Source organism: Xenopus laevis, chromosome 2L (genome assembly GCF_017654675.1).
Source record: "Xenopus laevis strain J_2021 chromosome 2L, Xenopus_laevis_v10.1, whole genome shotgun sequence".
NCBI classification, from domain to species: Eukaryota; Metazoa; Chordata; class Amphibia; order Anura; family Pipidae; genus Xenopus; species Xenopus laevis.
Genome location: NC_054373.1, coordinates 27,791,263 through 27,812,961, shown reverse-complemented (window position 1 = coordinate 27,812,961; position 21,699 = coordinate 27,791,263). Strand labels below are relative to the sequence as shown.

Genomic DNA, 21,699 nt, shown 5'->3' with positions numbered 1-21,699 from the left:
AATCCTGGTGTGCACCTTTTTTCGTGGAAAATGGATAATGCAGCTTTTTTTAAGGTAGCACCCAGGTACATGATATATTTTTGAAGTTACTAATGGATGGACGCTAGGACTTTGAATTTATATATATATATATATATATATATATATATATATATATATATATATATATATATATATATATATATATATATATATATATATATATATATATATATATATATATATATATATACACAAAATAATTTTGATTGAATGTTGTCCTCTTTAGTATTTTTCTAACCGAAAATATGTGTTTTGGCTCATGGCAAAATTGGATCCCAATTTCATCACTGCAAGAAGTTAGAAAGTGTGCACTTTTCTTCTATTCATTATAAATACACTTGAATATAGGCCACAATGCTATCTTCCATGTATACTGTACATTAATCTGCAAAGCCAGACTGAAGGCCTGTACCATTTAAAGAATGTTATAATAAAACACTTAAATCAGTCTATTTTCACACTTCAAATGAGTAGTTTGATGTGTATGCATATACAGGTATAGGATCCATTATCCGAAAACCCCATTATCCAGAAAGCTCTGGGAAGGGCCATCTCTCGTAGATTTAATTTTAAGCGAAATTTTTAAAAACGATTTCCTTTTTTTGTGTTGTAATGAAACAGTACCTTACTTTTATTCCCAACTAACATATAACTCATTGTTACTGGAAGCAAAACCATCCCATTGGGTTTAATTATAGAATTGTGTAGTAGACTAAGGGGCAAATTTATCGAATTTCAAAGTGAAATATACTTCGAAATTCAACCATCGAATGGCTATACTTCGACTTCGAATATCGAAGTCAAAGTTTTTTTTACTGAATTTGACCTTTTTGCGGTCGAAGTAAAATCGTTTGATCGAACGATTTCAGCGATCGATCGAACGATTTTACTTCGACTACAAAAAACGTAGAAAAATGCATTATATTGTCCCCATAGGCTAACATAGCACTTTAATTAGATTTCTCAGTCAGCACCTATGCCTCCCAGCTCTTAGGATCTGATGCACGTCCAACGTTTTCCACCATGTGTCCGAAGTCGTAGTATCCTATTCGATGGTCGAAGTATCCAAAAAATTACTTTGAATTTCGAAAAAATTTTAACTTTGAAAATTCCCTTGAATTCACTTCGACCCTTGATAAATCTGCCCCTTAAGGTATAGAGAGCTAAATTATTGAAAGATTCATTATTCCGAAAACTCCAGGTCTCGGGCATTCTGGATAACAGCCCCCATGCCTGTAGTAATTCTCAGCTTTATCCATGCTCATCTACATTTCAATACGTGGGGCATTTGGTTACTGATACAAAGCATGAGTTAGCTGGCTATAATAAAGAAGAAAAATTTGACTCAGGAGCACATTAAATACTGGTCTTTTCATCCTCAACAAGGCCAGGCAGTATAATGATGATGATGATGATAATGATGATCAGTAGCTACTGAGGTCACATCATTACACTGTGGGGCACATTTACTTAGCTCAAATGAAGGAATAGAATAAAAAAAACTTAGAATTTCGAATTTTTTTTTGGCTACTTCGACCATCGAATTGGCTACTTCGACCTTCGACTACGACTTCGAATGGAACGATTCAAACTAAAAATCGTTCGACTATTCGAACATTCGATAGTCGAAGTACTGTCTCTTTAAAAAAAACTTCGACCCCTACTTCGCCACCTAAAATCTACCGGACCTCAATGTTAGGCTTTCTAAGCTTTTTTTGGTCGAAGAAAAATCGTTCGATCGTTCGATTCGAAGGATTTAATCGTTCGATCGAACAAATTTTCCTTCGATCGTTCGATCGAATGAATTGCGTTATATCCTTCGACTTCGATATTCGAAGTCGAAGGATTTAACTTCGACAGTCGAATATCGATGGTTAATTAACCCTCGATATTCGACCCTATGTAAATGTGCCCCTGTATGTAGCCGAAGAACAGAAATGTGTGTAGATATGAAACGTGTTGCTGCTTCTTTCACTATGTTGATAAAAGGTTTCAGAATGCAACTGAGAGTGCTTTGTTGAGGTTGAAGATATCTATCTATACATAGTTCTTTTGTGTTACCAATATAAGATCATTTTTGATCCTGGCATGACTTACCAAAGACGTGGAGCGTGTACTTTTGAAACGCAGCTGTTTCTCAAATGTTTCTGAGAACTCTTGTATAGAATTTGATCTCTTTTTTTGTTCTTTGCTATCTGGAAGTGATCCGTCAATGGAAGACACTTTACTTATTTTCATGTGGCTGTTGTGGTTTCTGTCGTGATCTTCTCGAATGTCCTTGCACCCTTTCAAGTAGACTGGAGACGGGGCTTTGGTAGAAGAGTGAAACCTTGTAGCGCGCATTGCAGAAAGTTGAGCCTAAAATGAGAATAAAATTGACTTAGAGCTGTAAGACTGACAAAGATGTTGCACAGAATTAAAAGAATATTTGTGTCAATAATGTATAGTATTATTGTTATTATTGAAAAGTATTTGCATTTTCTCAAAGCTTCTTGGAGGTCATTTATAAAGTTCACGCATCACATACCAGTATTTATTTGAAAATGGTTGTATTGCCCATGTTTTTTCCTGAACGCTAAAAAATTGCACTGCTGTTCCCGTCTTTCCGGCTTTTGCGTATTCGCATTAAAGGGGACCCGTCACCCAAAAAAATTATTCAAAATCCTATTTTATCATATTAGTCAAGGAAAATGAACTTTAACTACACTATATAAATTATTTGAATTTTGTTTCCTTCAGTCTGGGATTTCAAAATTATAGCAAGCAGGGAGCAGCCATTTTGTGGACACTGTTATTAAGACAAGCCTTGTATCATCTCAGAATCTTGTTTGTGCACCAGAATGGGGGACCCGATGTCCATCCCCATGCCCTGACCACACAGTTATATGGTAAAGAGAACTGGGGGAATGTGGGGAGAGCAGTGACATCTAAGAAGTGCTGAATTGAAAGTGAAAGTAATTGTCTGCCCCGCCTCTATGCCACGGGCATAGAGGAGGGGCAGACAATATTTGATTGACAGCTGAGATTTTTAAATGAGCTTACAACAGCTATGAATGCTTAAATAAAAAATAAAAATTGGATTTCATGTTTAATTTGAAAAGGACTTTTATTATACAGATTTTTGTGTCTGGGTGACAGGTCCACTTTAAGAATACTTTTTCGTAAATGGCTCGCAAATGAGATGGGTGTTTGCGTGAGTGCACCCACTGTGTGAGGTTGTTTTGAGCGAAAATAGTCTTGACAGTAACTTAAATTCGCAATTTGCAAAAAAGTTTTGCGAATAATGTGTCCGCCACCAAAGTTGTCGTGTAATTCAGTCGCAGAATGTGCGCATAAATATTGTCAATTCTGTTTGCACCACACTTATTCAGCTTTATAAATATAGCCATGCGCAGGGCAAATATATTCACTGTGTGAACCAATCTGCCTTGCACAAAGTTTATAAATGAGCCCTTTGTCTGTTAAAGAATAGAGGCAGAAACTGTTTTATGTTAGTTTTAGGCCAAAGGCTAAATAAGACAATGGAAGACAAATATTGTAGCGGTTGAGAGCCATTAGCTCTAGGAAACCATTTACTGTAGACCATAGAGCTTCATCAAGTAAGCATGGGCAGATGGTGTAAATGTATATTTGGAGATATATATATATAAATTCACTCAAGGGTAGAAAAGGAGTAGGCTACAGGTGGACAGACTGTTGAAAGAAGATGGAGTAACAGAATAATGATTTATAAAGTCTCCAGTTTGATAACTACATATCTATTAGCTATAATACAGAGTTTGTCCTCGGTAGCTTCAGATTAAATGTTAAAAGGCGGCTCATTAAGCCTCCTTATCACTTTCCATCCTACCTGAATAAGTGGATTAGAACTTGATCAAAGAATGTCTGCTGTAGGCCGTGCACCATGAGTTCTGAATCTGGCTATACATACTCATGTATGGTTGATTATACTGCTTGACTGTCTTGGCATATGTCATGCCAATGCGATTTTTCACCTTTCAACACTTTTTTTCAGTTCAATTGTTTTCAGATAGTTCACCAGAAATAGGGACTTTTTTTTCAGTTACTTTCTATTTTCTTTTTGTGACCATTTTTCTAATGGCTAAGGGGCAGATTTACATAGGGTCGAATATCGAGGGTTAATTAACCCTCGATATTCGACTGCCGAATATAAATCCTTCGACTTTGAATATCGAAGTCGAAGGCTTTAGCGCTATTCCTACGATCGAAGGAATAATCGTTCGATCGAACGATTAAATCCTTCGAATCGAAAGATTAGAAGGATTTTAATCCATCGATCAAAGGATTATCCTTCGATCAGAAAATTGTTAGGAAGCCTATGGGGACCTTCCCCATAAGCTAACATTGGCCTCGGTAGGTTTTAGGTGGCGAACTAGGGGGTCGAAGTATTTTTTAAAGAGACAGTACTTCGACTATCGAATGGTCGAATAGTCGACGGTTTTTACTTTGAATCATTCGAGTAATGCAATAGAAATTCTGATTTGTGCCTTGCATTGAGTTTACATGAAATGTGGTATAAGTGCCTCAGTGCAGGGTTGGAAATATACATCTCAGTGCACTGGTGTAACTATAGAGGAAGCAGACCCTGCTGGGGGGGGGGGGGCTGGGGCCATCCCCATCCGCTTGTTTACCTTTTTCGAAATGAGTGGCCGGGGGAGTGGGGACATGATTGGGTGGACAGGTGTAGGGAGGGTGCGTCAGTCTGAAGGTGCGGTATGGGAGCCCCTCTGAAGTTTTTTGCAGGGGGGGGCCATCGCAACTTCATTACGCCACTGTCTCTGTGTGCCAAACTCAATACTATTTCTGATTGGACACACCTCCTGTAATCCTGTATTCTAAAATATAAGCGGGAAATGCCCATGTTTAGCCTAAATACATCAGTTTAAGAGATAACTGCAGATTAGTCAGGCATCAGTGTTCTAACAGCGAAGAATAAGGGCAGATTTGTGCTGCAATGTAATCACTAGGAGCTCATCAAATAGAACAGGGCTGTCCAACTGGTAGCCCCCCTTGTGTGGCCCCCACATAAAAGTCTGCCTGCTGTGACTGCTTACCTTGTGTAAGATTTAAAATGTATCAATGCTGAGATTAACTGGCCCCTGCATCGATTACACCTCAGATTCAGACTATAAAATCCTGTATTGTTCACACCTGTGACACCTCTATTGTTTACACCCCTAAAGGCCTGTACTGTTCACATCTCAGACCCAGACTGAAAATGCCCACATTGTTAATCGTACACAGCTCACACAAACTGCTGGAGGGGCACCAGCATTGTGTCACTGTAGTGGTCCTGATAGGCTACCCTGACTCTGTATTCTGTCTGCCCTATGCTCTCTGTGTGCCATACACTGCCTGTCCTATGCTTCTTGTGTATGCCGTACTCTGCCTGTCCTACGTTCACTGTGTATGCCATACTCCTATCCTATGCTTCTTGTGTGCACCATACTCGGCCTGCCCTATGCTCACTGTGTGTGCCATACTCTGCCTGCCCTATGCTACCTGTGTGTGGCATACTGTCTGCCATGTGCTCCCTGTATGTGCCAGTCCTATGCTCCCTGTGTGTGCCATATTCTGCCTGTCCTATGCTCCCTGTGTGTGCAAGAGTGCTCCACCAATTAGGCGAGTTGAGGCACTCGCCTCATGCGACAGCGCCCCCTGGTTGCCAGGTAACTAAGCTCCTGGTTGTGCCTGGTAACTTAAAGCCAAATTTCTGCTTTTCAAATCAGAAATCCGGCTCTTCTAGTGCAGAGAGTGCAATTGTCCTCTCTGCACTAGTCATGTGGACAGCCCCCAACCCTTCCAGCGGGACGTGGACCACCCCCAACCCCCTCTGTTGCTGAAGAGGTGAGTGCCGTGGGGAGGGGTGGGGGCGGCAAATGAAGGTCAAAATTATCAGGATAGCCCCTGTGTGTATGCCATACTCTGCCTGTCCTATGCTGCCTGTGTGTTCCATACTCTGCCTGTCCTATGCTTCTTGTGTGTGCCATAATCTGCCCTGCAGTGAGCACCAACCATTTGGTTTTTTGGTGTGCTACCAAAATTAATGTGGACATGGTCTTGTGGTAACATGGGTGTGGTTTAAAAACAAGAATTGGTTAACACTGGCTTTCATTTTCGGGCCATCCGCCATGTAGGCCAGAAAGTTGGACAGCACTGACATAGAACATGAATCACACTGTGGTCTTTGGTACATCAAAGAAATAAATGATTTCGCCAAATAAAAGATAAAAAGTCTGTGTCGTTACTAAATCACTTTCCTTTATGCTAATCTATAGTATCAATTCTTTCAAGCTTTATCGAACTGGAGAGAATTAATGTTGGCTTAGAGATTTTAAATCAGAAGAGAACATTATATTATAATCAAATTATATTACGCTAGAATCTAAAATTTATATACTGAACAATGTATTATGTTAGTGGCTACATGGAAGATTTCAAAGAACTCAACTAAGCCCCCCATTAATCTCCCTTTGTAATAACAGCCATGCTATTGATTGGTTATTAGTTGTTACATAACTGGAGTAAGTGTTTCCTAAGGTCAGTGTCTTATTAAATATAATCCTATGTGCATAGGAGCTATACTATATATATGCAGCTTATAAAAATTAAAGCTGGTCATGTCATTAAGAGACTTTAGGTTGAGCATTACTGCCAATTAAGTTTCCCTATTCTACTGGCTCGCTAGTTATGTCGTGGAGCTTCATTTCCTGGAGGTGACTCCAGTGTCAGCTCCATCTAGCCTGGAATCCCAAAACTGGAGTGCTATTCCAGGTCTGTATCACCAGATTGGTGTCAGGTGCCTTCAGGTATCGGGCCCAATACTGCCCAAGGCCCAAAATTAAATATCACAAAGCAAGAGACCTGCGGCACAACTGTTGCAATTGATTAAGTGATCAGTATTTATTCAGCTCACAAACAAAGCGGCAACGTTTAGGGCCTCCACTGGGCCCTTTATCAAGCCTTGGCTTGATAAAGTGCCCAGTGGAGGCCCGAAACGTTGCCGCTCCATCTAGCCTGGGGCACCTTGTCGAATTAGGCACCAACATAACAGAACAGAGACCCATTGTTCTAGGTTAAAGGGTGAGTTTTGGAATAAATCTAATTTGTTGTCCCACATATTACTGAGGCTATGGATATTTCCCATATTTGTAATGTTGCTGTTAGCTGAAGATGGTCCTGAACAAAGGTTGCAACTCCATAGAATAAGCATTTGGAATTGTTCCTGAACTTCTTCAGCACAGCTTTCCTGCACTCCCCATCTGTGTGCTCTAGAACCCAAAATCCATATGAAGATGAAGAACTGTTGACTTAATGAGTTTTAGTCTGCCAACACCTTTATTGTGAAGACCACAATCTCATTGTGTTTTCAGGTGTTTCCAGTTCTTCATCTTTTTGTGAATCACATCTAAAAACAGCAGGTACAGGCTAAAAGTACATGCACAGCATATTTCAGACTGTCGCAACAGGGTTTTTCCTATACAGTTTAGTTGCGGCATTGAGTCAACTGGCAGTTTGCCCTAGAAACCCAGAACTGGTGAGAGAATGAATTTTTATCTCATCGTCATTGTTTGTAAGTGGAGCACCGCAAGATTTACAGATTATCCTCTTACCCAAGTACAGTGATAAAAATATTACTATATGTAATTTTTATACAGAAGGATTTAGAAGGCCCAGGACATGGCATTCTGTTACAAGATCTGGGATACACGACAGCTTAATAGAACTGACACAGGCAAAGCCTTTCAGGAGAAGATTACAGAAGTGCTTGTTGATAGCAGCACATTCATCACACTATGGGAATGTGTCAAAGGCAAAGCTACTGTGTATCATACGCACTAAACTCATAAAATGCTCAGATTATTTTCCACTCCGGGTGTTCTCCGTGCCATGAGAAGCATTTATTGACCTCTAGCCTGTACCTGCTCCAGGGAGAGACATCAACAGCTTCACCCATTCACATTGGGTGGTAAATAGGTCATACCTTAAATGAATGTAATTGATGTACTTTGCACCTATACAGGTATCAAATTAAAATCTAGAAAGGTGATGATATTAATATAGGGAGCACAATGGAGAAAACCAGACATACCCTAAAATCTCTTGTGAGTTTAGTATGGATATATATATATTAAGAGTTTGCCCACTCACACAATACATTAAATATGTCAGTAATGCCTCAATCTGATCTCTTCCTCCTGTAAATCTAAAGCTTAGCCAGTGATTCTTAACCAATGGATTGGGTCTCAATACTGGGTTGCCTTGTTGTTTAGGGTGGGTCTCCATCACCCCCTTTATTAAAGTAAAATTATGTTTTACAATAGACAATAGTAATTAAGGCCTATAATAAAAAGGTTCGAGCAATTCTATCATGGGAAAAACATGTTTTATTCAAAACATATCAGTTAATAGTGCTGCTCCAACAGAAATCCTTCACTGAAATACCTTTTTCAAAAGAGCAGAATTTTTTTTATATGTAATATCAAAATCTGACATGTAGCTAGACATATTATTATTTCCCCATGTGTCCTCAGTCACGTGACTTGTGCTCTGATCAACTTCAGTCACTCTGTAGGGTAAGGCCACACGAGGAGATTCAGGGCGATTTTGTGGCCTGGCGACTAATTGGCAGGCGACAAATTCGCCTGCACTAATGCACACGCGGCGATGCGTTTTCTATAGTCGCCCAAAGTTGCCTCACTGAGTACTGTACTGCAAGTTGGAGTGATATCACCCCTTCCCTTTCCCCCCAGCAGCCCAACAACATAACAAGTACAACAACATAACAAGTACAAGGTAAAAGTATAGTAGCTCCCTGACACAAGATAACAGCTCCCTATTAGGTATGAGAATAGCACTCATTAGTAAAAATCCAAGACCCACTGTGACTCCATCAGTTACATTATTAAAGGACATAAACACCAAAAAATTAAAGTGTTTTAAAGTAATGAAAATATCATGTTATGTTGCCCTGCACTGGTAAAACTGATCTGCTTGCTTCAGAAACACTACTATAGTTCATATAAAAAAATAGTGGATAATAGATAACACCATTATGTTCTAAAGAGCTTATCTGTTATCTGCTGTGTAACCTGAGCCTTTTCTTCTTTGAATGTCTTTCCCCATTGCTACACAGCAGTTTGTTTATATAAACAATAGTATTGTTTCTGAGGCAAACCAACCAGTTTTACCAGTGCAGGGCAACACTGTATTATATTTGTATTACTTTAAAACACTTTCATTTTTTGAAGTTACTGTTCCTTTAAATTGGAGAAACAATAGCCTGTATCTCCAGAAAGCAGTTTCATCCAGTAGTGATGTGCGGGCCAGCCTGATACCCGTGGGACCCGCGGGTCGGGCAGGTCGCACTCTTCTTCATGAGAGCCCCATAGCAGCGAAGTCAGAGGAGGGGCTGCATGACCCAGCTCTGCATGCCAGCGGGTGATTGGCAGAGATTGGAGGGAAAAAGGGGGGGAAGGGGCATAGCAACAGCCAGAGAGAGGGAAACAAAAGGAGCTTGGTAGGCTGGGCTAACCACCATTTTATGTGGCCAGCAAGGAAGAAGGTTGTAAGAGTGCACAGTGAGGAGAAAGTTCACTTACCTACCTCAGATGGCAGACAATATGGATGCCCTCTTGGCTCGCATCAGGGCAGAGGCAGAGCGCAGGGGAGACGACTGGCTTCGGCAGCTTCTGCCAGAGGAACAGCCGCAGCAGCCACCGACATCGGGTATGAGGACCCGCATATCCAGGCCGCCGACCCGGCTCAGCCCATCACCTCCAACCCAGCGCCGGAGGGTCCCGTCGAGGAGCCCGCAGGCAGGGACCGCCCGTGGTAAGGGGAGCGGGCGGACCGGAACAACCGGCCGAGAGAGCCGCCTGACGGAGGAGCGGCGCAACACCCCCAATGCTGGTCCATCCACGGCGCAGAGGGGCAGCAGGAGAAGCCGTCAGCCAAGCCAAAGAGGGAGCGGAGCAACCCGCGACAGCGACGGAGGAGACAGCCGGCATCCCCAGCTAGGTGTGGAGTTCCAGCCCCAGCAACTTACAGAGGAGGAGAGGGAGACGTCCGTTCGCATCGGCGGTCAGGCGAGTAATGAGGGAGATGCGGTAATTGCCGGCATAGGAAGGGAGCATGCGCAAAGGCAGGAAACCGGCAGATGGAACGTACCAAGTGAGCAGGGGGTGCGCTCATTTTTTGGGGAGGCCCAAATTGAAAATCAGAGGGGGGGGTTTGTTGGGGGGGCCCAGGCAATGAACATTAGTATTGGCACAGAACTGAGAAGAGCAGGAGGGAGGGGGGGCTGGATGGCGACCCCCAGACGGCTGCCTGGTGCGGAGGTTCAGCCTTACAAGGGACTTCGCCAGCACGAGTGCCACAGGCAGGGCCAGCAAGAGGTTCGGTGGCAGGGTGCCAAGTCTGGTCAACAGGGTCAGCGAGTTCCAGCGCCACAGCGGTGGGTAGGGAAAGGGCGGCAGTGTCTCTTAGCGCTGCAGGCCAAGGTGTACCCCCCCCACTTGTTTTATCTCAGGTTAACAGAAGAGGAGACGGAGATGTGCAGCAACCGCGGACAACCCAAGACGATGGCACAGACACGGCAACAGGGACTGATACCATCAATACCACAGGACAAGGTATGCTCACGGGGCAAAGGGCAGACACTGACACGACTATTCCAGGCACTCCTCACTTAGGGGGGGAGTCGTTGGCAGGTTTCATGGCAGGGCTGCGTCAACTTTTAGGTCATTGGGACAGTAAAGGCCAGGTGGCGGGCTCTGGTGGGAGTAACATATCAGCCTCAACAGGGGCAAAGGGAGCGGGGGAAGCAGCACCACCAAAATCGGGGGACAAACCAATACCTATGTCTGATGCATCCAAGGGGCATGCGTACATTTGTTTTGAGGGTCCTATGGGGGCGCACCTGAAACCAGAGGTGCGGGAGAAAATTTGGAAACGCGAGTATGTAGACATTTTCACGTTACTACCCCTGGAAAGGTTTAACATTGACAAATTTGAAAAAGGCAAGGAGCATAGGAAGGAGGAAGATGAGGACAGGAGGCGCTTTAGACTCATCCCGAGGACATTTGGGAACTGGTTGCAGGCGTTCTCAATTCTAGCCAGTATAGTGGGTGAAAAACATCCCGAACAGTGTTCGGCATTGTTCTGCTACTTGGATAACATATGGGAAGCAAACCGAGTGTACGGGGGCCTCGCCTGGCTTCGGTATGATGAACAGTTCAGACAGAGAATGTCGATTCGGCAAGATCTGAATTGGGATCACAGAGACATTGGGTTGTGGATGAGGTTAATGAACAATAAAGGCTATCAAGGTTACGGCACACAGGGAACTTCAGGGCAGCAGTCCTTTCAGGGCAGCTCCAGCGGGCAGGCTTCCAGCCCTGCTGGAGCACACAAAAAAGGAACGTGTTGGCTGTTTAACGACAGCCATTGCAAATGGGGAGCATCCTGTCGTTTCCGACATGAATGTTCCTTGTGTGCCGGGAACCACCCACTTAGCAGATGCTTTAAGAAAGGGAAAAGAGAAGGGAGCGATTTCAGGAGGGGTCCTGGAAAAGGGAGTGACACCAGTGAGAATAGAGGCGATGGTCCCTTGGCTAAATAAATATCCAGACTGTGAAAAAGCAGATCTATTGCGGGGGGGTTTTTCTGAGGGCTTCCGGATTCCTGGGGGGACGAAAGCAAAGGGGGGGGCCAACAAAAACTTAAGGTCAGCTCGGGAGAATCCAGCGTTAGTGTTGGAAAAATTGAAGAAGGAAGTGGATTTGGGTCGCATGGCAGGCCCTTTTAAAGAACCCCCTTTACCGAATCTTAGGACATCACCATTGGGGCTAGTGCCAAAGAAAGAGGCAGGAAAGTATAGACTGATACACCATCTTTCCTACCCGAAGGGGGATTCAGTCAACGATGACATTGATAAGGTTTTAGTACGGGTGTCTTATACATCTTTTGACGAGGCAGTGCAGCTGGCAAGGCGAGCGGGAAAAGGGGCTTTGTTGGCTAAGGTCGATGTGGAATCTGCCTTCCGGCTATTGCCGGTGCATCCTGAGTCACTGCATAAGTTGGGCTGCCATTTTGAGGGACATTACTATGTTGACAGGAGTCTTCCCATGGGGTGCTCAATTTCCTGCGCATACTTCGAAGCCTTCAGTACATTTTTGGAGTGGGTGGTGCGCACCAAGGCAGGCGTGGGGTCAGTCATTCATTATTTGGATGATTTTCTCTGTGTGGGCCCTTCTCAGTCTAATTTGTGCGCAGTGCTCCTCCAGACATTGCAGGACGTGGCAGCACAGTTTGGGGTCCCCTTAGCGGAGGAAAAAACGGAAGGGCCATCAACATGTTTGAAATTTTTGGGGATAGAGATCGATACCATACGGCAGGAATGTAGGTTACCGGCAGAAAAGGTGTCCGGGCTGGTCGAGGACATAAGCTATGCAAGGAGGGCAAAAAAGGTAACACTAAGACAGCTTCAGTCCCTATTGGGTAAATTGAACTTTGCGTGCCGAATTATTCCCATGGGGAGGGTTTTTTCCAGAGGGTTGGCCTTGGCAACATCAGGTGTCACGCAACCACACCACTTCATTAGGCTCAATTCGGGGCACAAAGCAGACTTAGCGGTTTGGAGCGATTTTCTTCGAGATTTCAATGGGAAGGCTTATTGGCTGGGAACCACAGTCGAAAATTCGGAAATTGCCCTATTCACGGATGCTTCAGGGTCAATTGGCTTTGGGGCATATTTCCAAGGGAAATGGTGTGCGGGACAATGGCCGTTGGAATGGGCAAACAGTAAATTTACCGGCAATTTGGCCTTTTGGAGCTTTTTCCAATTCTGGTGGCGGTGGAGCTGTGGGGTCGATTGTTAGCGAACAGATCTGTGCTGTTTCGGTCGGACAATACAGCAGCTGTGGCAGCGGTCAATAACTTGACTTCCTCTTCTCGCCCAGTGCTAGCTCTTCTACGACACATGGTTCTACGGTGTTTGCAATGCAATATACATTTTAGGGCAAAGCACATACCAGGTGAAGTTAATGATATTGCTGATGCTTTGTCTCGCTCACAGTGGATCAGATTTCGGGGGCTGGCGCCCGAGGCGGAGCAGGAGGGAGAGCGATGCCCAGACCGAATTTGGGAGCTGGTGCATCAGGTATGATGGAGTGGGTGCGAAGGTCCTTAGCGCCGAGCACCTGGAGCAGCTACAATAAAGTGTGGTGTGACTGGGCTCGATTAGAGCAAGAGATGGGGGTGTTGGACAACAGTGATGACAGGCTGGGGCTCCTGGCGTGGCAACTGTCAAAAGATTTTGACAGTAACGTGTCCGTCAGTGTGATTGAAAGGAAGTTATCGGCTTTGGCTTTTCTTTTCAAATTTCGGGGCTGGACGGATGTCACAAAAGATTTTGCTATCAAACAAGCGCTTAAGGGGTTCAAGAAAGGAAGGAGGTCAACAGACATTAGGAGGCCCATCACCTTGAACATTTTGGAGGGAATTTTTAGTCAATTGGGTTGCATTGCACAGTCACCATTTGAGCTGTTGTTATTCAGACTGGCTTTTTCATGGGCTTTTTTTGGGGCATTTAGAATATCTGAGTTGGTGAGTTCCAACAGGGCAGGAGCAGGGGGGGTTTTGCGAGAGGACATAAGGAGGGAAGAACAGAGTTTGTCAATTAGGATTCGAGAGGCAAAAACGGACAAGAGCGGGAAAGGTTTTTTAGTGGAGCTTTATGGGGTAGGGGGCTTTGACGCTTGCCCAGTGAAATGTTTTGACGATTACTGTAGGGTCAGGAGGGACCAACCAGGCATTTTTCTCATTCACCGGGATGGATCGGCCCTATCTAAATTTCAATTTGTAGCGGTACTGAGGAGGACATTGGGCGGCTTAAAACTAGCGGCGGCCGAATACGGGAGTCATTCTTTTAGAATAGGGGCCGCCACAGAAGCGGCCCGATGGGGTTTGGATGAAGCAGTCATTAGACGGATTGGTAGATGGGAGTCTAACAGGTTCCGTTCTTATATTAGACCAAATAGAGTTGAACGTTAAAAAAAAAAAAAAAAACAAAAAACGGTAGTGACTTGTATCTCTTTCAGGTACCCGGCCCTGCAAGGCGTGGCTTCTGGGACACTCATACATACATTGGGCAGCGCAACGGGCTACGTTTCATCGGGCAGATGCCCAGTTGGGTTTTCAACAAACACAGGTGCAGTTGCGGTGGGTCAGCAGGAGGGGTTTAAAATGGGAGGAAATTGTACCCATGGTCGTGCAAAAAGCAAAAGAATTCGGCCCACCTAACATTATTGTCTTACATGCGGGGGGCAATGATGTAGGACAATGTCCCATGAAATTCCTAATAAAGGACATTAGGAGGGATTGTCTCAGGTTGTGGTCCCTTTTTCCTGGGGTTGTGCTAATATGGTCAGAGATCATCCCTAGAGCTCATTGGAGGGGGGCCCATTCGCATCAAGCGGTAAACAGAGCTAGGGTTAAGATCAACAGGGCTGTCTCGAAATTTGTGCAGGGCAATGGGGGGATAATAGTGAGGCACGTGGATCTTGAAAAAGATCGGAGTTATTTTTTACCGGATGGAGTACATTTGAACGATTTGGGCCTAGACCTATTTATTTTCAGTTTACAGGAGGCCATTACATTGGCATGGAGGGCATGGCGTTGTATGCGGAGCTGAAGGAGTCCAGCTCGGCATACTGTGGCGGGTCCTTTTGTCAGTCTACCGGGGAGGTGATCTGTTATGGGAGGACATATCAGGTCAATTGGGTGGTTTAACCCCTTAAGGTGGGTGACCACGTTTAACAGATGGAGTACTAAAGGGGGGCAAGAGGATGCCCCAGGAGAGGCGGCAGGGATCCTCTCAGCTAGGGACTGGGCGGCTGGAGGAGATCCTGGGTTACTTTGGAAGGGGTAGACTGACAATGGGCTCAGGCAGACAAGTTTGGGTTACTTATTGTTATTATCTAATGGAATTGTTGCAATGTTATATATAAATGGATGTTATGGAAAACTATTCACGATTACATTTGTATTGATGTTATGCATTGTTATGTATTAATAAAAGCTGTGGCCATGATCATTCCAAATAATGATATTTGTCACTGGTTACTATGTGTCAGAGGAGTGAGTGTAGGCGGATGCATGGGTCATGGGTGGCGGGCAGGTGTGAGTTGAGCTCTTCTCCTGCTCTCCCCGCCCACCACCATCAAATGCCGGCTTCCGACTTCGAGGTTATTCTTTTGTAGACGCTGCACCTGTTCGCCCCACCCCTTTTGTGACGTCATCTGCGGGGCGGCGCGGGTCTATAAAAGCAACCCGGAAGTCTGATGCGGGCGGGCGCGGGGTAAGGGAGGGCGAGTTAGGGCCAGGTGCGGGTGAGGGAAATCACAACCCGCACATCGCTACCATCCAGTGCTAGCTCTTTCTGAAAGCACAAGATCCTGCAAAATGATGTGATATGGCACCTACACACCAATATAACAACTAAACATAAATTTACAGAATCATGACCCTTTCGGAAACTCTGCTCTAAGCAGTTGGATATTGTCAGGGTCGGACTGGGGGGGTCAAGGCCCTGCCACCCCCCCCCCCAGTAGCAGGGACACGCCCACGCTGCCCCAGTGTCCATACTCCCCCTCATTGCGCGTATCAGCTTCCTTATGTGATCGGGCGGGGGGAGGTCAGGAGCGCACTCTATATCTAGCAGAGCTGGGCCCAGGGTTGGACTGAGGGGGGGGGGTCAGAGCCCATCAGTGCCGACACATCAGGGCCCCCACCACAACCCCCCCAGTAGCAGGGGCCCCACCGCTCCCCCTCCCAGTGGCAGGGCCCCCCGCCGGGCTCCCTCTGTCCCTCCCAGCGAGCATTTTTTCCCGGTGTTCCACCAGCCCAGTCCAACACTGGATATTTGATCCGTTCATGTGGCCTTATGTCGGCTGAGGCTTCTCTGACTCTTTTTACATGCCAAGAATGGGTATCAGTAGATGTGACTTTCAGCTTGGACAGGTTCTCCTGAACTTTTTCCAAAAATGCTTATCATTGTCAGCACCCGGGTCTCACTTATTGTAGAGATTACTTCTTAAATTACAATTAGAGCAAGGGACTGCAAAACTTTTATTAATAACAGGACAACTTGGCCGTTGAAGCACAGTATATGGATGGGATTTCTTCAGTGAAAGCAATATGGTAGTACCTACTTACAGTATCTAAACCACACAAGCTTCCTTTTTTTGCTGAATATTCTCAGGAGGAGTCAGTTTTGTCAGTATCTGTACTCACTGCAAGACATGCACAGGAGTGTGTATAGGAGCAATTACCTCTTCTAGAAAGTGTCAAAGAGAGAACAATCTCGCATTAATTTTAACACCTTGCACTTGTACCATATGTGTATTCATAAATGACTGAGTCTTACATTATTTAATTTCACAACTTTTATTCTTGATTATTTCATCTTCTATTTTATTCTCTCATGGTTTGTAAGCATATAAGGTTTACATTATTGTATTAGTAATAGTATCAATAAAAATAAAGGATTTAAGCACAAATGAACTAAAACATGAGAGGAAGAAAAAAGAAAAATCCACAACCTATTAATTTAGTGAATGACCTTTTTGTTCTACTTCCATTTCTTTTGATGTTTGTGCCAAATTATTCAACCTGGGAAAGATAAATCACTTCCAGGTTGATCTTAGACTCTATTTCCCTAGAAAAGGCAAGATTGTGTTGTCTGATTTCCACGTCAGTGCAGTTGTATCCTGGTATAGTCACCGTGACCAATGCACCGTGGGTTTACTCGTATGTCCTCAGCAATATTCCCTCTAAGCACTCATGAGCATGCACACAAAATTTGAAGCTAGCTCACACAACAAATTGTGAAATTGTGAAAACACTAAATTTTCTATTTATTCTGACCTGAGCACACAGTTTTTAAAAATGTGCACTCAAGTTTAAAATGAGAGCACACAATAAATCAAAAAATCACCTACTGAATGTTCTGGGTTCCAGGCACCCCTAACGTCACAGGCTGATGATGTCGCAAGGACATCGGGCCATGCCGCGTCATTCCATCACATGAGGGAGGATCGTCAAAACCAGCAAAAAAAGCCTGGGTGTGTGCAGGGAGAGCTGCAGTTGGCACCGAACTTCATCTTGTTAGGAACTCTCAGTTCTATCTAAACTTGTGTTTTGCCTTACTGCCTATTTATTTTTTTGGACCTGGTCGGTCTGTGTGCAGCAGTGCCTGCTGCAGGCTGAATTTTGTTTTTTAAATTACTTTTAGTATATTTTTGTAGAGTGGGACTGTCTGACTGGCTTGTGAGGGGGGAGGAGGGGGCAGCCAGGCCAGGCTGGCAGGCTGTGCTGTTAGGGTTGCCTACCGGCCGGTATTTTACCGGCCTAGCCGGTAAAACACCTGCCAAGGCCGGGCTACAAATTTACCGGTAAATTTGTAATACACCTAACAAAAGCCCGTGGCCTGCCCCCAAACTCAACTTTTTTGCCGGCTTCTTGTCAATCGCAGCACCGAGGCTCCGCCCCCTTGATGTCATGATCCTCCCCAGCCAATCACACGCAGTGGCTCCGCCCCTTTTGACATCACAGCCCACCCCTTTCAAGTCGTGATCCGCCCCTTTGTTTCCGCCCCCTCCACCGGCAGGTGGAACTTTTATTAAAAGGTGGCAACCCTATGTGCTGTAGCCATTTGAAAGTGATCTGGGTGTAAAATTGAAAAGGGTCTGTGGGGCAGTGGGTGACTGGGTGTGGAACTGTTGAACTGTTGCAGGGAGTGAGGGAGGAGGGCAGACAGAACTGAGAAAAAAAACAACAAAAAAAACCCCAACAAAAGACAAAAAAAAATTTGGGGGGGGCAAAGCAATTTGTAAAGGGTCTTTGGGAGTGGGACTGTGCAAAACTGTAATAACTGGAAAAAAATATGTTCAAACTTTCATAACCTGCCAAATTTTGTAAAATGAACATGGTAATTAGGGGGTGTGGCCACAAAATGGGCTTGGTCAAAACTTTTTTTATCCCTCTTTCTATTTACAAAATGTTGGGAGGTATGCACTAGCGTAGCAGTGCTTCTTTTACAACTGTAACTTTAGGTGGTTCGAGGTGGGGGGGGGCCCAGGATTACTACCTTGCCTAGGGCCCTGTTTAGTCTTAATCCGGCTCTGCCAGCAGTCACAGGGTCTGCTGCCTCAATAGTTATAGCCCTGGGTGAATGGAGTTTTATTGCTTTCCTTCTGCATACAACTAATGCTTTGTAGGGCCACACAAATAATGGGCCTGCCCTGCAATGATTAACTCTGTTTAAATCCCCTCTATGACAGAGGTTGGTCTTCCAAGCAATCCCCAAAGCCGTTGATATGGGCTACCTATGCAAAGCTTAGCTTTAGGCAAATTACACCAGAGAAGACAACTATACATAGTGGATGTAATGCAAATTATCTCCATACAGGCCAGGGCCAGGGCAATAGGTACCCAAATGGGTATTTTCCCATATTCTGTAAGTGTTCTTTGTTGTGATTTTATGTCTGTTTGCTAGATGGTAACACCCTTGTGATAGGCATAGAGTGGCAGACAAGAACACTGAAGCTGGCCCTAAGTGATTGGAATGGGATGGGGTCTAACAGGTAAACCACTTTCTGGCCAATGTTTAACTACAAAGACAACATGGCACTGTAGCGCTATAGTAAATTTGAGTGCACCTTACTCTACTATAAGCTCCATTCCCAGTATATATGCTCCGGATGAGACCTTAAAATCTTAGGGAGTGAGCCCTCGCAGCGATGTGGAGGCAGGGTGTAGTGCAACTGTAACTGTATTCAGGGTGCAAATAATAGGGTGCCAGTGGTTCTTATAACTTAATCATTTAACAGATTTATTGGACATACAATCCGCAGGGGAGTGTACATAAAGAGAACATTTCAGGATCATACATTACAATGGATAGGCAATACTCACAACCCTTTCATTCATTATCTGTCCCCTCAGATAGAGAAGATAAGACATGCAGCTTTTAGGAAATACACCAAGCTTTCAGCCTTTCCCCTAAGTGGAACCTAAAAAGCAACTCGACCCTAAATCTATACACTTAGTCCCTATTCTGGGCAATTAGTACCCGGGATCTTAATCCCACTACAATCCTCGGAGGAGCCTCAAGATGCTCAACTAACTAAACTAACTATCTGTCACTCCTAGAGTGACCTATTAAAGAGATAAACTATACTGACTAAACCCTATTTAGGTTTAGGTTCCACAGGGGTCCTGTCTGCTTGCTCAGACCAGGACTAGCACAAAATGGACACTGAAAGCATGGCTTCAGAAGCTTTTAGACTTTAGCACAATGCCATCTACTGGTCACTGTGAGAAACAACAAGGGGCATAGCCTAAAGCAGGAATAGGAAACAGTTACCCCTCCTAACTGTATTTTAGGACCCAGTTAGGTGTCTATAACACTAGGGAAACTGCCTGCTAAATAATATTGGGGGTGGCTATTTTACACATTAAAAACCAAAGTCTCGAAAACAAGTGAGTTCCCCATCCCTACAGCACTAAAGTTTCTTAAACTGTCATTTATTATATTCATACATTTAGATACCAGCACTAGATATTACTGGCACGGCAAACCAGTACCAACCCCTCCACTGTACTGTGCTTCTGTGATGGGGATAATTGGGTTAGTACTTTGGGTTTTCAGATTAAGAATTTAGGGATAGTGGTAAAAAATATCAGAAAGCAGCAGGGGAAGATAGGAAGGCAGACAAACATAGGGAGGTCAAAGCACTTGCATATTAGACCTGCACATGAAGGCATAAAACATATTTTATGTAACATTGCAAGAGCATGATCAAAATAGGGGGCATTCCAGGGAACCCCCTTATGCCACACTGCTGAGCAAGATGCAGCCCTTTGAGCCCCATTTTAAGTGTGCAAAGTGGTGTCCCTCATGCTGAAACCCGCAGGCAGCGTGCAACATGCAATACAATTTCGCTTTGTGATAGTTTTTTTAAAAATAAACTACTAATGAATAAATATGCTGTATGTGTTTATGTTTTCATACAAGCAATACAGTTGATAGGGAGGCAGATATAATAATATAGTAACGATAATAAAGTAACAATACAGCATTGAGAAGTACAAGTCAGACAGAGCAGGGGTCTGTGAAATCAAAGGATTTTTTTATGGAGTGTTGTCTGTCTTCCCTGCTACAATAATCTTCATACTGTGGCTAAACTACATGTCTATTTAGGATGCTGGGAGTTGTCAGAAACTGTAGCGGGGGGCAATTATTTAAAAAAAACTCCTGTTACCCCCAACCGGAGTGCGGGCTCTATTAGCCCGCACCTTTGGTTGCAGAATATATTTTTGAAAAACAGGTGCCCTTTAAGGGGGTAAAAGTACATTACTACACTCTTGGGGTACAAATATGCAAGAAAAATCAGGGACGTAATTTCATGAAGTTGTTTGTGACTACAGAATCCCCAGCAGAATTTGTTTAAAGTACTAAAAATCCCTTAAGAACTGCAGATGTTCAATGTGGAATGACATCAGACCGGGGCACTGACCCAGTTGTTGTTATATCCCATGATGCTTCTTTTGCGCCTATAAAGGTGTAGCCAGAACAGGATAGCGATGTTCATTAACTCCGCTAGGGGATGAATAATTACTAAAAACGATATCAGGACTTGGCTAATATTTGTTTATGGGTCTATGCATCTACCCCTGAGTTTTAATGGGAAGTTGAGAGTTAAATGAATTTTTGGTATGTTGCATGTGGGAGTAATCTAAACAACTTTGCAAGTAACTTTTCTTCTATGGTTTTAGCCTTATTTTCTACGGTACTTCTCATCATAGTGATTAGATGTATATTTCTGCTTTAAACTCTACGCTGTATGCATGCATACCTTTATAACGCAAGACAAAGTACACGTGGGAAAATCTCTACATATGACTTACCGGGCAAGGAAGGGATGCCCTCCTTTCTGATAGGGCACGAGACTGCCGCCTTCTTGGATTCCGAGCATCTCTATCCGCATCCTCCACCCCACTGTGGCCCCAAAAGCTACTCATCCATTTAGCAAACATTATATCATCATCGTCCTCTTCGTATTCCATTTTCAGCAAGCCCAAGCGCGCAATCTTTTCAGCCGGAATAGGAAAGGACTGGAGAAGTTGGGGAAGTTTCCCTGCTCAGTGCAAGAGTCGATCTGTTTGCTAGTAAAAGGTTTAGATTTCTAACCACCCCCTCTTAAGCTGATTTTAAGGAAGAAAAAAAAACACACACGCACAGCTAGAGCCACAGTCTTTATATAAGCCAATCCCTTGTAATCTATTTATCAGAGGGGCAGGGAGAGGTCTTTTAATCTTTCCATTACATTGATGCCAAAGTCACACAGCCTAAAGGGTGCTATCTGCTCTGCCTGGTCCAGCTTCCCCGCTGCCCTCTACATCTAAGTGTCAATAACTGTCAAGCTGAGCAGATACAAACATGCCTGTGGGGTACAGTATGTGCTATGATTTACACACACACACAAAAAAGCTGTAACTGTGAAAATTGGAATGGACATATTGACAATGGCAGACTTGTTACAGAGGTTTAACAGGCACAAACATTATGAG

The 21,699-nt window shown here is 44.1% G+C and overlaps 1 protein-coding gene across 1 annotated transcript in view; it reads right to left on the bottom strand.

Annotated features, from left to right (window-relative positions):
* LOC108707916 (leukemia NUP98 fusion partner 1) overlaps nucleotides 1-21,395 on the bottom strand; it is a 43,109-nt gene extending 21,714 nt beyond the window's left edge. Inside the window, exons 1-2 of the mRNA XM_018246016.2 lie at nucleotides 21,037-21,395; nucleotides 2,140-2,400 (exon numbers count right to left, since the gene is read on the bottom strand). Of these exons, the coding sequence (XP_018101505.1) occupies nucleotides 2,140-2,400; nucleotides 21,037-21,195 (420 nt within the window). The 5' untranslated portion in view covers nucleotides 21,196-21,395. The remainder of the gene's footprint in view (nucleotides 1-2,139; nucleotides 2,401-21,036) is intronic.
* Between the last annotated feature and the right edge of the window lie 304 nt (nucleotides 21,396-21,699).